Source organism: Pseudochaenichthys georgianus, unplaced genomic scaffold (assembly GCF_902827115.2).
Source record: "Pseudochaenichthys georgianus unplaced genomic scaffold, fPseGeo1.2 scaffold_892_arrow_ctg1, whole genome shotgun sequence".
In the NCBI taxonomy this organism is placed as follows: domain Eukaryota; kingdom Metazoa; phylum Chordata; class Actinopteri; order Perciformes; family Channichthyidae; genus Pseudochaenichthys; species Pseudochaenichthys georgianus.
Genome location: NW_027263426.1, coordinates 26,121 through 43,729, shown reverse-complemented (window position 1 = coordinate 43,729; position 17,609 = coordinate 26,121). Strand labels below are relative to the sequence as shown.

General features: G+C 44.8%; 1 protein-coding gene across 7 annotated transcripts in view; it reads left to right on the top strand.

The window, feature by feature from the left end:
- Positions 1 to 237: 237 nt before the first annotated feature.
- The window catches only part of LOC117444685 (NLR family CARD domain-containing protein 3-like), a 30,049-nt gene continuing 12,677 nt past the window's right edge, over positions 238 to 17,609 (top strand). For 6 of the 7 annotated variants that reach the window (XR_004551839.2, XR_011643055.1, XM_034080113.2 and 3 more), the window contains exons 1-4: positions 238 to 439; positions 737 to 871; positions 7,598 to 7,641; positions 7,818 to 9,603. Coding sequence is in view for 5 of the 7 variants with exons in the window: in XM_034080113.2 (XP_033936004.1) it covers positions 747 to 871; positions 7,598 to 7,641; positions 7,818 to 9,603 (1,955 nt within the window). In the remaining 2 variants the exon portion in view is untranslated. The remainder of the gene's footprint in view (positions 440 to 736; positions 872 to 7,597; positions 7,642 to 7,817; positions 9,604 to 17,609) is intronic. The other variant, XM_034080115.2, reaches the window with a different exon arrangement.

The following is a 17,609-nucleotide window of genomic DNA, read 5'->3' as shown; positions in this document are numbered from 1 at the left end:
TCCCTGGGTGTGAACTGGTTCCGCTGGGAAGGTCCCTGGGTGTGAACTGGTTCAGCTGGGAAGGTCCCTGGGTGTGAACTGGTTCAGCTGGGAAGGTCCCTGGGTGTGAACTGGTTCCGCTGGGAAGGTCCCTGGGTGTGAACTGGTTCAGCTGGGAAGGTCCCTGGGTGTGAACTGGTTCAGCTGGGAAGGTCCCTGGGTGTGAACTGGTTCAGCTGGGAAGGTCCCTGGGTGTGAACTGGTTCAGCTGGGAAGGTCCCTGGGTGTGAACTGGTTCAGCTGGGAAGGTCCCTGGGTGTGAACTGGTTCAGCTGGTTCGGCTGGTATGAAACAAAGGGGAGCTACAGACAGGGAGGGAAGTTGAAAGTGAAAATAATAAGACGGACTTGTCAGACTGCCAGGCGCCATTTTACAGCTGGACGGAGCCGAGGAGAACGGGGTGAGTGCTAACACCAGGGTCTGCTTTTACACATTACTTACTCTGTCGGACTGGTGACATCACTTCTTTGTTAAAAACCAGCGTCCTAGAGTCCAATGAGACTTCTGCAAACTCTGTTTACTTCCTGTTTGCTGATCAGAGTTACAGAACGTGTGACAGCTGCAGTCAAAATGGAGGCCTGTCTGAAGTCTGACTGATGTGATGTGTTTAACCCAGTTTATTACTGTGATGGTTTGGATTGAAAAAAGTGTGTCATTATAATGTGTGTGTCATTAGTGTTACTGATGTATCTCTCAGACTGGAGAAGATGAGTGCTTCAAAGGATGAGGAAGAGGACACACCTTCAGTCTCAGACTGTCTGTCTCTGAAGAGTGACTGGTCTAAAGAATGGTTTGAAGACTTCAGAAATGAACCTGGACCCTCACACACAAAGTAAGAGTTTCTGCTGTAACCTGACCTGAAGAGGATTCAGTTATTATACAACCTAATATATTAAGGATATTTCAATATACAATTATATTATAATTGTATCTGTGGCATAACATGGTTATAAATGGTACAAATATAGATAAATACTAACTAAAAACAAAAAATATCGTCCAAAACATTATTCACTACTTGGGCATGTTTATGATATGTATTATCAGTGTTTCCCTTACCATTGTCTTGGAGGGGCGCTGCGTGGTGTGATATCCTTTGATGTGAGGGGTGCGGTGTTATAACATGTAGGTGTGATATTACCCCCTGTAGTAGAACTTTGTTGTCCATCTAATCTAATTAACCTTTGATGTCTGTCCTTTGATGTAAGGGGTGAGGTGTTATAACATGTAGGTGTGATATTACCCCCTGTAGTAGAACTTTGTTGTCCATCTAATCTAATTAACCGTTGATGTCTGTCCTTTGATGACTGTCTGATGACAGATATCATGTAGATGTGACATGTTTAAAGGGAAATGGAAACACTTTTCAAACTTCTTTCCATGCGACAATATTCCCATTAGGAAATGTATTGATCTAGTCTATTTCCAATGTAAACGATCGAGATACGCGAATTTACTTTTTGAAATACGTGCCTAATGACCATGGGCGCTTCCATTGCTCCGGGACTTTTCCAGTGACGTCACTGATTGGGTGCGGCTTCCTGGGCCAAAGCTCAATAAAAAACAACATGGCGTGCACCAGTAGTTTACATTACAAGAAAACGGTCGTCGTCAGGAGTTTATTGTATTGCCCCAGGCTGCACAAATGGATTTTATACGAAGAAGGAAGAAGTACATTTCCATAGGCTGCCACTAAAGGATGAGAAGCTGCTCAAAGTCCAGTCTGGATGCCTGGTTCAATACAAAACATCGGATTTGAAGCCAGGATCTGTTCCCACAATATTCGATTTCTCAACGTATGCAGTCGGGAACACCGACCGCCCCAGCACGTCGGCCGCGCAAGACAATGACAGTGTCAACAAACGTGAAGTTCGAGCCACCAAACGAGTTGCTTCATGCCGAGAGAGAGGTAAATATTGCAGCGCTACCAGATTACTAGCTCACACATGTATTTACTGACACAGTGTGACCTTATTAATTAAAGCAAACGCGTCCAAACTAAATGGTAGCCATTATTATGACGCACAATAGAGAATTGGGGGTGTTCTATAGCTCAACTAATTAAACTGGCATACACACGCTCATCTGTCGAAAACAGCCCTAAAAAGGCTAGTATTGCTGGACTAGGTGTTCAATGGATGGTATTGCAGGACCCAGAGCGCACGGAGCACAGAGCGGACAGCAGATAACGGAATTGCAGTTGTATTGCTTATAGATTATCAGAACATTTCAAAGGGGACACAGCCCCATTGGATATTAACCTATGGATTAACTACATCATCGTTTTTATCGTTGTAATGCCATTGAAGACCAGTTTAGACCAGACAATGAGGAAGGTAAGCCGTTAGCCTGGCGTATGTTAGTACCTAGCGCCACTTGTTTTGATGTACGTTTTTGTTGATAACCTCGCGAGTTTCAGTGTTGTGGTGGGCACCGTTAGATTCTGTGTCTCCTTGCGATCATAAACGATGTGTTGGATGTGCGGCTAGGATAAGTAATAAGGGAGCTAGGAGTGATTTTCGGTGCAGTAATAAGTTAGCATTGTTCGCTCGGGGCTAATTCAGAGGCTCACTGTTAGCATTGTGTTTTTTTTTTCCGGATCGTATGCCACTCTATTCGACCGAATCGGTTCATAAACATAGGCCATGGGATGCCTGGTAACTGTAGATGCTTCCACATCAATGTCATCTCCCGACGAATAGTCAAATGCATCGTTCAAAACGTCGATCTCATTGCAAAATTCCTCCATCGCTGCCATATCTGCTACGTTGAGTTGACTTCCGGTATGGATACCCAGAGCGAGGACCCACACCGTGACGTCACCATTTGGGACTTCCCTAATGGCGGCGGCCTGGTCCCGGAATTCCCCACCCGGCCGGCGGATAATTAATTTTCTTTTGGCGAGTAATATCATATACAATAAATATTACGATCAATATCCATTGTAAAATGAATAAACTACCGGAATATTATAACTGTAATTGGTGTTTCCTTTCCCCTTTAAGACCCCTAATTAACCTGTGATGTCAATATAATCTAATTAACTTTAGATGTCCGTTATTGTCCTGTCTAAATTCGATTAGTTTTAATATGATTAGTCTTAATTAAGGCAGTCTCTGTGAAGTTGTGTGAGACTGTCTTGCACCCTGTCCCCCTCTCCCCCTTCCTGTCACCCCCGCCCCCCTCACATCAGAGGACAGACATCAAAGGTCAATTAGATTAGATTGACAACAAAGGGTCTACTACAGGGGGGCATATCACACCTACATGTTATAAATAACACCTCGCATTACATTGCATTTAGCTGATGCTTTTATCCAAAGCGACTTACAATAAGTGCGTTCGACCAGGAAGACACAACCTTGAAGGAAACAGAATCATAAAGTACATCAGTTTCATAGAGCCAAACACCCAGATTCCTTGCAGTCTGAGTCGGGGAAACAACAGAGGGGTCGATGTTGATAGTCAGGTCAAGAGAGGGACAATCTTTTCCCGGAAGGAAAAGCACTTCAGTTTTGTCAAGGTTGAGCTTGAGGTGATGAGCGGACATCCACTGAGAGATGTCAGCTAGACGAGCAGAGATGCGTGCGACGACCTGGGTCTCTGAGCGGGGAGAGGACAGGACTCATTGGGTGTCGTCAGCGTAGCAGTGGTATGAAAAACCATGCGGGCTAATGACAGATCCGAGCGAGTTTGTGTACAGGGAGAAGAGGAGGGGACCAAGAACAGAGCCCTGAGGGACCCCTGTAGTTAATTGACGAGGGTCGGACTCAGACCCTCTCCAAGTTACCCTGTAGGTGCGGTCTTTGAGGTATGAGGTGAGGAGGGAAAGTGCAGAACATGAAACTCCAAGTTCTTGGAGAGCGAAGGAGGATCTGATGGTTCACGTGTCGAATGCAGCGGACAGGTCCAACAGGATGAGGACAGAGGAGAGGGAGGCTGCTTTAGCCATGTGCAGTTCCTCAGAGACAGCAAGGAGGCCAGTTTCTGTGGAGTGACCTGCCTTGAAACCAGACTGGTGCGGATCCAGAAGGTTGTTCTGATGGAGATAGCAGGAGAGTTGTTTAAAGACAGCGCGTTCAAGTGTTTTAGACGGGAACGGGAGGAGAGAGACAGGCCTGTGGTTTATAACATCAGACGGGTTGAGAGTGGGTTTCTTTAGGAAAGGGTTTACTCTCGCCTCCTTGAGAGAGTGTGGAAAGTGACCAGAAGTTAGAGAAGTGTTGATGAAATGGGTGAGAAACGGTAGAATATCAGGAGCGATAGTCTGAAGGAGGTTTGAGGGGATAGGGTCCAGAGGACAGGTGGTGGGGCGGGCAGAGGTAATGAGGGTAAGAACCTCACTTGGAGAGAGAGGGGAGAAGGAGGTCAGTGTGCCGGTGGAAGGAGGGTCTGGTGACCCAGCGGTGAGGAGAGGGGAGTCAGAAAAAGAAGAGCGAATATCATCAACCTTTTTTTCGAAGTGGTTAACAAAGTCGCTTGACAGAAGGGAGGAGGGGGAAGGGGCTTTGGGGGGGTCCAAACGGGAGGAGGGGGAAGGGGCTTTGGGGGGGTCCAGGAGGGAGGAGGGGGGAGGGGCTTTGGGGGGGTCCAAGAGGGTGGAGAAGATGGAAAATAGTTTTTTAGGATTGGAATAGGAAGATTGGATCTTATCTTGAAAGAAAGTGCTTTTTGCCTGAGAGATGGAAGCAGAGAAAGAGGAGAGGAGAGCCTGATAGGTTAGGAGGTCGTCACGGTGTTTGGATTTTCACTGTTTCCGCTCTGCTGCCCTAAGGACGGTTCTATTAGCACGCAGTGCGTCATTTAGCCAGGGAGCAGGAGGGGACTGACGAGCCTGCCGAGATGTGAGAGGACAGAGAGTCCAGAGAGGATGAGAGAGGAGAGAGGACAGAGAGTCCAGAGAGGACAGAGGAGAGTTTCTGCAGCAGAGTGTGGAGGCAGGAGTTGGAAGGAGTCAGAGGAAGGGAGGGCTGAGAGCACCGAGGAGGCAAAGGTAGAGGGGGAGAGGGCACGGAGGTTACGGCGGACAAGTGCAGGATGCGAAGAGATTAGTTTGTTATGTTTGGAAAGGGGTAAAGAGAATGAAATGAAGAAGTGATCGGAGGTGTGGAGCGGGTTTACAGAGAGGTTAGAAGGACATTGCCAGCTTTATGAGTCGGTGGGGACGGAGACAGTGAGAAAGCAAAGGCGGTTAACAGAGATGTTAGTTCGTCTATCTTCCCCGTCTGGAGGTTGAAGTCTCCGAGAAGTACAGCGGGAGGGCCAGTTTCAGGGATGTGTGAGAGGAGAGGATCTAACTCCTCAAAGAAGTCCCCCAAGGCGCCTGGTGGACGGTAGAGAACAACAATGGTTAGTTGTATAGGATGGGTCACAGTGACGGCATGGAATTCAAAGGTGGAAGGAGTGAAGTTAGGAAGCTTGAAGAGGGAACAGCTCCATTTGGGAGAGAGCAGGAGACCAGTGCACCCTCCTCTGCCAGTGGGTCTGGGTGTATGGGAGAAGGAATATGCTGTGGAGAGAGCTGCTGGGGTGGATGTGTTGGATGGAGTAATCCAGGTCTCAGTGAGAGCAAGGAAATCCAGAGACTGCAGGGAGGCGGAGCCAGAGAGGAAGTCAGCCTTAGGAACAGCTGACTGGCAGTTCCACAGGCCGCCTGAAACTAGATGCTGGATCTCAGTGGAGCACGTGGGATAGACGAGAGCAGGCCGGTTATATCGGTTAGGAGATACACGGGGCCAGTGATAGTTGCGAGAAGACACATGAACAGGAATGGAGAAAATACACATGATTATAGCCTGAGGGGCTAAAAAACTAAAGAAAAGGAAATACTAGAGATACTTAGCTCAATAAAAGTGGGATTTGCCCCCTCTTTGCCTCCCTCGTGACTCCCGCAGGACTCTAATGTCTTAGCCTGTCTGACGCTCACGCTCCAGGAAAGTGCTCCCTAAAAGGGACACCTGATTGTTGAGTTGTCACAGCTGTGGGGCCACGCCCCTCTAATTAGTTAACTCTCTACAGCTGATGGGCGACAGCCGACTCTCCCTGCCTATTGTAATGCAGGTTTGAGACCCGTGACCCACTGAGACCTGAGTAACAGGTTCTGTTGAGCAGATCTGAGATTTAAACTCTCACTAAAGCCCAGTTTCCCCTACAATCGCTACAGCACAATTATACAGAGTAAAATGAAACAGAGAAGTCTATTTAAAGAAGAATATAACTTACAGTGATTGCTGAGTCAACAGAGAAGTGCCCTCAGCTGGTCCAGACGCACACCCCTCACATCAAAGGATATCACACCTACATGTGTTAACACCTTGAACAAAGGGCACATTAGCATATCAACGGGGGTAATTAGCATAAGTAGGGACATGTGTGATCTGTCACACCACCTTTCACTTTGTATGCATACTAATGTGATGGAAGGGGTATGCACAGACCCGGCGGCAGACATACGTCTCTGGGCGGGCATTTGATGTACCAGGGCGGGCCCACCCCGAAACTTACATTTCCCGGGAAAACTGAATTGTGAAAGAGCTGACATGCTGAAAACCCAACGCCTGCAGGGGGGTCTGGGGAGATTCTCCCCCAGGAGATTTTTTGAAATACTAACATAAAATACACATTCTGGTTCTCTTGAGAAGAAAAATAAATAAATATATTACTACACAACATATTTTAAAAAAAAATGAATGCCATTTCAGTTTTTTGTTACTTTGTTCTGAAAGCTGAATCTGCTGCTCCTCACTGAGAGAAGAGGGAAGAGGCTGTGAGTTACTTTACATGGTGGATAAGGACAGCCCCCATTGTTCTGTGTGTCAACATGAAAGACAGCCCACACATCAATCATCACACCGTGGGGTCTTATTTCATTACGTGTTGATTTCTATCAACACGTAATGTTGTATCGATGTATATAGAGATGTACTACAGCAAAGATATTCTCCGTCGGGACTTCCTGCAACAACACCACGCCGTTATCTTGATTCTGATTGGCCAGAAGACATTATCAAAGATGTTCTATTGAGAAGATGATCACTACGTGACAAAAGTTTTCAAACCGTTTCTAGTCTTCGGTATTTCCAGACAAGTGACTGAAATCAATCTTACTAACTGCTGTCTGTGCAGTTTACTCCGCGCGAGTTGGCGGACTTTATTTAGCTTACTTTAAAATCATTTTTCATGGTGGGGCTAAGCCATTTCTTGGTATGGCTGTAGCCTACCCAAGTATACCCTGGCGCCGCCACTGAACATAATAATAAAACAATTAAAATGTTGTATTCAGCCCTGATTAAAACAGCGGGCCCAAATCCTGGATGGGCGGGCCCGGCCCCATGGGGCCCGCCCATGACGCCGGGTCTGGGTATGCATACTACTACTCCAATGCCTCCCCGTCCCCTGGCAAACACGAAGGAAGTGAAGATGTGAAATTCATGTCACCTGCATATTCGTGCAGCGTGACACATTTCATCTTGAGTGTAAAGTTTGTGACGCTCTGCCCATTGGTGAGAATCAGCTCCACTAATGCAAAGTGCTATAAAGGATGTGTTCATCTCCACAGAAGGAAGAGGAGACGTGCTGCCAGTCAGACCAGAACTGTACGAGGTAAGAGGAACTCATGCAGCGTTTTTATTCCTCTTCCTGGTTCATTTGTATCTGATTAGGTATACTGTTGTAGAGCGTAGACAGTAAGCTGTTTATAAACCATTTAAACTCAGTCTGTTTTTGAATTAGATTCTCAGAGCATTTTCCTGATTCTCTCCTCTTTCCTTCTCTTCCAGCAGAACGTGGTCTGCAGGAGGTTCTAGATGAACATCGGCTCAGTCTGAGGAGGAGATGTGAACGTGTGACTGAAGGAACTGATCAAAGTGAAACCCTCCTCAACAGCATCTTCACTGAGCTCTACATCACACAAGGCCAGAGTGAAGAGGTGAATACCCAACACGAGGTGAGGCAGCTGGAGACGGCTTCCAAGAAGAAGACCCTCCATGACACTCCAATCAAGTGCCAGGACATCTTTAAAGCCTCACCTGACCAGCAGACTCCCATCAGAGCGGTCCTGACCAACGGAGTCGCTGGAGTTGGAAAAAGCTTCTCGGTGCAGAAGTTCACTCTGGACTGGGCCGAGGGTTTGGAGAACCAGGATGTGAGTCTGGTGATCCCGCTCTCCTTCAGGGAGCTGAACCTGATCAAAGGAGAGCAGTACAGTCTTCTCAGGCTGCTCCATGTCTTCCATCCAACCTTACAGAAGGTCACAGCAGAGCAGCTGGCAGTCTGCAAAGTGCTGCTCATCTTTGACGGCCTGGATGAAAGCAGACTTTCTCTGGACTTCAGAAACAGTGAGGTTGTGTCTGATGTCTCTCAGCAGTCCTCAGTCAACGTGCTGCTGACAAACCTCATCAGGGGGAAGCTGCTTCCCTCGGCTCTCGTCTGGATAACTTCCAGACCTGCAGCGGCCAATCAGATCCCTCCTGAGTGTGTGGACAGGGTGACAGAAGTACGAGGCTTCACTGACGCCCAGAAGGAGGAGTACTTCAGGAGGAGATTTAGTGATGGAGACCTGTCCAGCAGAATCATCTCTCACATCAAGAGCTGCAGGAGCCTCCACATCATGTGTGTGATCCCAGTCTTCTGCTGGATCACTGCTGCAGTTCTGGACCACATGTGGACTACAGACCAGAGAGGAGAGCTTCCCAAGACCCTCACTGACATGTACTCACACTTCCTGCTGGTCCAGACCAAGAGGAAGAAGCAGAAGTATGAAGCGGGACATGAGACGAGTCCACAGCAGCTGACGGAGGCTGACAGGGAGGTTCTTCTGAAGCTGGGGAGGCTGGCCTTTGAACATCTGGAGAAAGGAGACATCATGTTCTACCAAGAAGACCTGCAGCGCTGTGGTCTTGATGCCACCGAGGCCTTGGTGCACTCAGGAGTTTGTACAGAGATCTTCAGAAGAGAGAGTGTGATCTTCCAGAAAACCGTCTACTGCTTTGTTCATCTGAGCGTCCAGGAGTTCCTGGCTGCAGTCTACATGTTGCACTGTTACACCAGCAGAGACACAGCGGTGCTGAAGGACTTCCTGCAGGCGGATCAGGATTACCCATCCCTGGATGTTCTCCTGAAGGGAGCCATGAAGAAATCCTTCAGAAGTGAAAATGGCCACCTGGACCTGTTTGTCCGCTTTCTCCACGGCCTCTCTCTGGAGTCCAACCAGAGTCTGTTAGGAGGCCTGCTGGGTCAAACAGACAACCGTCCAGAAACCATCCGGAGAGCCATCAACAACCTGAAGGAGATGAGCAGTGGTGAAGTCTCTCCCGACAGGAGCATCAACATCTTCCACTGTCTGACAGAGATGAAGGACCACTCAGTAACTCAGGAGATCACAGAGTTCCTGAAGTCAGGGAACAGATCAGAGAAGGAACTCTCTGTGATCCACTGCTCTGCTCTGGCCTACATGCTGCAGATGTCAGAGGAGGTTCTGGATGAGTTTGACCTGAAGAAGTACAAAACATCAGAGGGGGGACGACGGAGACTGCTTCCAGCTGTGAGGAACTGCAGGAAGGCCAAGTGAGTCCAGATGTGAATCACTTTATAAACTAATGTGGATCAGGAGTTTAATTATTCAAATAAACACGATAACATTTCTGCTGTTTAAATAATGAGAGCAAAATAAACCCAACACTGTTCTTCTATTTATTTATAATAATAGTTAAACTGAAGCGTTCCTCTCTTCATATTGAGTGAAGGAGGCGACATGTCAAACACATGAAGGACTCGAGAGGTTCCTCAGCATGTGATCACACCGCACAGCAGGACTCACAGCTATCAGAGAAAGCACTTATTACTTTCTAGAAGTTTCTTTATCATTAAACAGACACACCTGTTTTTATCACAATGTGTTAGTTTAAAATAAGATCTATATCATTTACCAACAATAGCAGAGTTATTAGTGATGGAAATTCCGGCTCTTTTTAGTGAGCCGGATCATTTGGCTCGGCTCACCAAGAACAGCCGGCTCTGTCGGCTCCCAAACGGCTCTTCATTTGACCAGATATACCTTTTATAATTCAATCAAATGTAGCCCTGTTTTGAATAATGATTTATTTGTACACACATATCACTTAAATGATCCAATACATCCTTTGTACTGAAGTATTCAAAAGTAAACATAACATTTTTAATATAAATGATTTGCTGTGGACAATTGTTTTCATTGCATTTAAAGACCCTTGTAACTCTCTGATACCACCCAATGAATGCACTGACCTGATTGTAGAAGCACGCTACACAAAGCAAGTAGCAAAACCTATAAAAACGTAAAGGTGGGGTAGGTAATTCACTTCAGAAACACTTTTTGTTGTATTCCATTGAACGCTCTTAACATCCCGATGGCAATGAATAAATGAAATGCTTTGACAATAAATATATACAAATATTTCATCTGTGGAAGCCGTAGCGAATAACAGGATGGCCTACCTGCCTGTCAGCCTTCCATCTGTGCACAAACTTATCTCGTGCACTCATTGGTCATGTGCGCGTTCGTGTGTGTTGGAGGAGGGGCTCTGTGAGGAAGTCTGAAGGAAGTCTGAAGGAAGTGGCAGATTTTTTCCAGCTGTGTATTTTCAAATTCGAGCTTATTCGAGCTGGTTTCTCCATTCTTACCTACCCTACCTTTTAAGCATAGACATTTAAAAAAAGGACAGCTACTGTATCAACATTTTAAAATTGTATTTAAAGAAAAATCCCATAAAGAGTTATGTCTTAATGCTGATATACTGGGAACATCTTATGGTATTCAGTTGAAAATATTAAAACTTTATTGGTTTGTTAATTGTGTTTGTGTGTACACAAATACATTTTCAGATGCTCAGACAAGCCAAAACATCCTTCATCCATCACATCCAAATATTAATTAACATTGAAATATGTACATCTCTAATATTGTGTTTTATTTAATTTCTGTTTCTTTTGGTAACAGTCACTGACAGCAGGAGCACAGACATGTGATCAGATCACACTGACAACATCACATTGCATTTAGCTGACGCTTTTATCCAAAGCGACTTACAATAAGTGCGTTCGACCAACAAGATACAAACTTGAAGAAAACAGAATCATCAAGTACATCAGGTTTCATAGAGCCAAACATCTCAAGTGCTTCTCAACTGGCTTTAGAGGAGCCAGTCCTTTGTTAGTATATAAGTGCTTTGTTAGCAGTTCTATCCTCGAGGTGGAGTGGAAGGAGATGAGTCTCAGTCTGGAAGGTGTGTGAGCTTTCTGCTGTCCTGATGTCAATGGGAGCTCGTTCCACCATCTTGGAGCCAGGACAGCAAACCCACGTGTTTTTGCTGATGGAACTTGGGTCCCCCTCGCAGCGAGGCTGCAGCGAGTCGTCTGGTTGATGCAGAGCGGAGTGCACGTGCTGGGGTGCACGGTTTAACCATGTCCTGGATGTAGGAAGGGCCAGATCCATTCAACACACACATTAACCTGTTAAGCCCCAAGAACCCCCTCGGCAGGGCCCTTTTTTTTTCACGACACTGTGTCTCAGGGGATCTTAATATTTAAGAACCTATTAATGTGTTATACCAGATTAATGGGAATAATCTCAGCTAACTGACAATATAAACCATTTTTACCAAAATAAAACACAAGTCTCATAAGAAGCATCTAAATGACCCCTGAGCGAAAAATTCTAACGCACTTTGGCACAGAACTCAAGATAAAAGTACCCTTATTACTCATCGTAGCTGCACTTAGAAGATATCCGATTAAAACTGAGACTCCACAGATTATGTAGGTATATATATCATCACTGAGTGATCCGGACTCGCGACAGGGGAAGCAAACTCAGACATCACAACACGTACCTTTACGGAGCTTTTACGGGAGATCCTCTCACCGTAGCGGTCTGATCAAAAGACGTGTTCAATGGCATTAAAACGAGAAAAAACGCAGCTGAGTGTACGAAAGGAGACCTTCCAGTCATTGAACCTCAGTGGGTTACCACTGAACGTTGTAGGTTCAGGTACAGGTAGACGACTTGCACTGATGGACTCTGCAAGAGCTCTGACAAGAGTTGAAGTACTGTCTTCTTGTTTTTGTTGTGTCGCAGCTTGAGGTGGTGAGTGGTTTTATGCTTGAGTTCTTCTTTCACAACCAGAGGAACATGTTGATGGAGCAGCTCGCTAATTTCTTGGTCTGAGCATGCATTCTGTTCATATACTTCATGTCTCGCCTTTGCAGCTTTTAGCTTCTTTACTGTTTCCAATCGCTCTAGTTGTCTGCTCTTGGCTTGTAACTCTCTTTGCCTCTCAGCATTTTCTGCCTCCTGGTTGGCTCTTAACTGAGCAGCTTCAGCCTCCAGTATTTCAAGTTCTTCGATTTGTGGTTCCTGTTCTAGCATTACTTCTAAAGTCGCTTCATTTGCAGCAATTTCAGCAGCAGCTTTTTGTCTTTTGATAGAAGAGAGGAATGAACTTCTTGATGTGGCTCTCGAGTTGCTACAAGAATGAGTCGAGGACCTGGTGACATGAGAGCCATTACTTCTCTTAACAGAGGCAACATATTTGCATACAGACTCTGTCTGGTTTTTACCAATTTCTTCTTCCTCATGACTTTTGTCCTTTCTTGTGTCCATTCGTTCTCTTGCAGTCTCAATGATTGTTTTTGTAACTGCTTCACAGGTGTCTTCTTTGCGACGTGTGCCATGGCCGGGAATGTCAATGCTTACCTTAGTGATGTATTCATGCAGCAGGTCATTAGAGCATTGACCACTTAGCGCTTGTTTGGCTTCCTTTGTGATATATTTCCACCTTTTGTAGCTCACACTGAAACGGTGTACAAGTCTTGTTACTTGCTCATCGTGCAGTTCTTGGCCCTTTTCCGTTAACTTCCGGACTCTTTGGCTCCTTTGTGGCTCTTGTGTGGAAAGGCTATCCATTTTCGGATCTTCAGTTGCCTGTGGTTGCTCGTTTTCTACTACACTCACTTCATCACTCTTATACCTCATTCACACCAACGGTGTTTCAGGGCCGGTTCGGAGCTGGAGCTTGAAAAGCACCGGGTTTTCCTGTTCACACCGCAGCGGAGCAGCCTCTTAGCTCCGGAATCCGGTTCGTTTCAAGCACCAAAACATTGTCCGGCTAGAGCAAAAGCACCGCATACGTCACGCTTACGTCGAGGCGGGGGCAGGGGCGGGATCAACTCCTGAACAACAACAAAAAGCTGGCGTTGTATCCAGTTTGTACCCAACGATGGAGAAACGTAACAAGCAGCAGTGGTCCACTGAAGAGACCAGCTACCTGCTGGGAATCTGGTCTTCCAAAGAGGTACAGAGGAAGCTGTAGCACAATCGGCCATTGTTGCTGTTATCGGCGTCAGCTGTGAGGGGTTTCCGCGCGGTTTGGCTTTATGAAGCAGGCACGCAAACGGTTACGTCATGACGCAAACGATGACGCAGCACCAGTCGGACTCTGGGCGGTGTGAAAAGAGCCGGAACTAAACCGAAGAACCGAACCGGAAAAGCTCTAGCACGGAGCTTGAACCGGAGTTGCGTTGGTGTGAATGAGGTATGTGTGTAAGACTCAACATCTGACATTTTACTTGTTTACTTAAGTTTGGTTTTAACTCTAATATGTAATTATCTTTAAAGCTAAGTAGTTAGCAAATTTAGATATTAGCTTTGTGTTATCTTAAGCTTATACACAGCTATTGAGCCTTATTTAAATGAAAATCACAAGTGATAATGATATAGGCAAACAACAAAACTTGGTACATTTCTTCAACACTTATCACTTGAAAGATATTGTCCTTTAAATGTACTTTGTTACTTAGTCTGCAAATACTTACTGCAGATACCTTAATACACAAATCAATATTAACAACCTTTAACTTCCATTAGAAAGGTAAGTAAATAACATTAACACAGATTATATGAACAATGCAAATGTCCCATTTTCTTTGTATGGCACTTTAAAGTCTCTTTGTTGCACCTACATTTACACTAAAGCACCTGGACCTTCCAGAAGTAGTTGGATCTTGTGCTTCTGTGTAGATGGCTGCTACAGATGCACACGCTGCGACGGAGATGTCCCGTGCAGTCCATGGATTGCTGCCGTCTGGCGCCGTTTTACTCGTCTACTCATGCGGAGCAGTCGAGTTCTCACTTTAGCTCCCTCCAGTAAATGACACGAGGCTGAGGTCGTGATTAAATACGGGGTTTATTCTTGTGGGACCTATTCCAACCCGTGAGAACTGGGTTGTAAGACAAAAAAATATAAAAGGTAAACAACAAATAAATATGTAATATATGCATATGTCATCACTGTTAATGCCACCAATTAAACAATAAACGGCGCACATATCCCACACAGCAAGTAGCACAAGCTAACAATAGCATGTAGCACAAGCTAGCGCATAGCATACATACACACACAAACCTGTAGCTCAACCGCACACAATTACACAAACAACCAGCACGAAACGTACCTCGTAGGCTGCTAGTCACCTAGAGGGGCTGATAACTTGATATGCATTTTCCCTTGGTTTCCTTAGTTTTCCTTTAACGTTGCTCTGCCGTTGCAACTATCCAGTGCGTCGATTAAACAGGTGTAACACAAAACACAGCAGATTAGTTCCACCTCTAATAATGTTGCACATAAAAGGTAGGAACCAAAAATACAATGTGGAAACACATGAACAACAGAAAGTGAAGACAGTTACAGTTCATCCTTACTGTTCTGTTTATACTTATATATCTTTATTCTTATATCCTTGTGTGACCTGTACTTGTATTTTTCATTTGCATTGCTGTTGCTGCTATAACACCTGAATTTCCCTATGTGGATTAAAAAAGGTTAATCTTATTGTTTTCCAGGCAAGAAGAAACGAGGAGAGGAGCACCTCACAGTCCTGAGGGAGATGCACAGTGCATATCTGGCCCAGCAGGAGCTGAACCGGGCCCAGCAGGAACGGCACCTGCAGCTGGCCTGGCGACCTTTTACACTTGCATTTATGTTTATAGTTTGCTTTGTTATTTTCACTTGTTTGATGATTAAACAGTTTTTGTTTGTAACAAGTATTTTTATCGTGATTTCCTCTTTGTTAATAGTAGATCTTAATAAACAAAAGAGACCACAAACAACTTTCTTAATTGATTAGAAAGATTTTATTTTCATGATCTGTAATTTTCTCAAATGTTCTTATTATGGGGCAGTACTTACAGGTGCTTGAAATTCAAATATTTACTAAATAGTCAATTCTGATAAAAAAAATGTTTCAATCATTTGACAAACGTATATGTATATGTGAAAGAGTAACACATACAATACAATACAATTTACAATCAGTACAATGAATATGTTGCAATTCAGGCAGCGCATCAGACCCTCTTGTATGTCCCTGCCCTCCTCCTCGGCACCTTGTGCCACTGCTACCCAATCACATTCATCAACATAGGCCTCTCCAAGGCAAGGCAAGTTTATTTATATAGCACTTTTCAACACAAGGCAATTCAAAGTGCTTTACAAAAAATGAAAGACATTAAGCATTAAAAAAGAAAAGCTAATAAAATAAACATTAAAAGGAAAAATACATGGATAAAAGTTATAGTGCAGTTTAAGATGTGAATAGTTCAATTAAAACAGCGGCAAAAATAAAAGTCTTCAGCCTGGATTTAAAAGTAGTCAGAGTTGCAGCGGACCTGCAGGTTTCTGGGAGTTTGTTCCAGATGTTTGGAGCATAATAACTGAACGCTGCTTTACCATGTTTAGTTCTGACTCTGGGGACAGGAAGCTGACCAGTCCCTGAAGACCTGAGAGATCTGTCTCTGGGGACAGGAAGCTGACCAGTCCCTGAAGACCTGAGAGATCTGGATGGTTCATCATTTAGCAGGAGGTCAGAAATGTATTTTGGGCCTAAACCATTCAGGGCTTTATAAACCAGCAGCAGTATTTAGAAATGTATTCTTTGACACACAGGAAGCCAGTGTGAAGACTTCAGAGCAGGAGTGATGTGATCCACTTTCTTAGTGTCAGTGAGGACTCGAGCAGCGGCGTTCTGAATCAGCTGCAGCTTCCTGATAGATGTTTTAGTGAGACCTGTGAAGACACCATTGCAGTAGTCCAGTCTACTGAAGATAAAGGCATGGACAAGTGTCTCCAGATCCTGCTGTGACATTAGTCTTTTAATCCTAGATATGTTCTTTAGCTGATAGTAGGCTGATTTAGTAACTGTTTTAATGTGACTGTTGAAGCTCAGGTCAGAGTCCATGACTACACCTAGATTTCTGGCTTTATCTGTTGTTTTGAACATTGCAGACTGAAGCTCGGCGCTAACTTTTATACGTTCTGCCTTGGCTCCAAAAACCATTACCTCAGTTGTATCTTTGTTTAATTGGAGAAAGTTCTGACACATCCAGTCATTGATTTGTTCAATGCACTTACTCAGTGTTTGAATTGGAGCATAGTCTCCTGGTGAAATTGTTATGTAAATGTGTGTGTCATCCGCATAGCTATGGTAACTTATTTTGTTGTTTTTCATTATCTGAGCCAGCGGTAGCATGTAGATGTTAAAGAGAAGAGGCCCCAAGATGGAGCCTTGAGGAACCCCACATGTCATATTTGTCAACTCAGATGTGTATTTACCTATAGAAACAAAGTTGTTTCTGTCCTTTAAGTAGGATTCAAACCAATTTAGAACTGTTTCCGAAAGTCCCACCCAGTTTTCCAGTCGGTCTAGTAATATGCTGTGGTCAACAGTGTCAAACGCAGCACTGTCTATGACATTTTTCGCACCGATAGGTGTAGGTTTCCTCAGATGTCGTGAAGTTATGCACCCACTGAGTGTGTGTGAAAGATGGAATAATCATACGCCAACACTCAGTAGCTCGGTTGAACGTCCAAACACATGGCGCTTTGAGCATCTGGAAAAGCGCTATAATAAATGTAAGGAATTATTATTATAATTATTATTATTATTATGGTCTGCGGCGGCGACTTTGCATATGGTATAACTTCTGAAATACACATACAAAAGCATACATATTTTAATACGTAAAAGTGGTAGCTTAAATTAATTAAATACTTGAAACACTGGTCGTATAGTGAGCGTGACCCTTAACACATTGCTAGTTAGCAAACGTTAGCTGACATTAGCATTGTTGTTTTGTAGTGATCAGAGTTGTCTTGTCCTCTGTGCTGCGTTGTAGGATTGCCAAAACTCTCCTGTTTTTTTCTTCTGTATTTCGTCTTGCTATACTCAGCCTTTTCTGAAACAAAGTTTGCCTCCTTGCTGTGATAAAAAGCCACATACCAAGAACCAAGTACACGATCGCTTCCATATCCTCCATTGTTATGATGTTTGTGAGTTGTGTCGCCTTGAAGATGACGTCACGCCAGTTTTACACAGCGTCGCTCCGCCCGCCGAACAGCCGATCGCCCCGCCTACACTGCGTCGTTACTATAGTTACTACCCCCGTTACTAACTGTAATGGAAAGCCGCAGCTTAAAGGGATAACAGGGCTGGAATAGAGGGATATGAGAGATGTCGAAAATACATGATCTGTTTGGTAT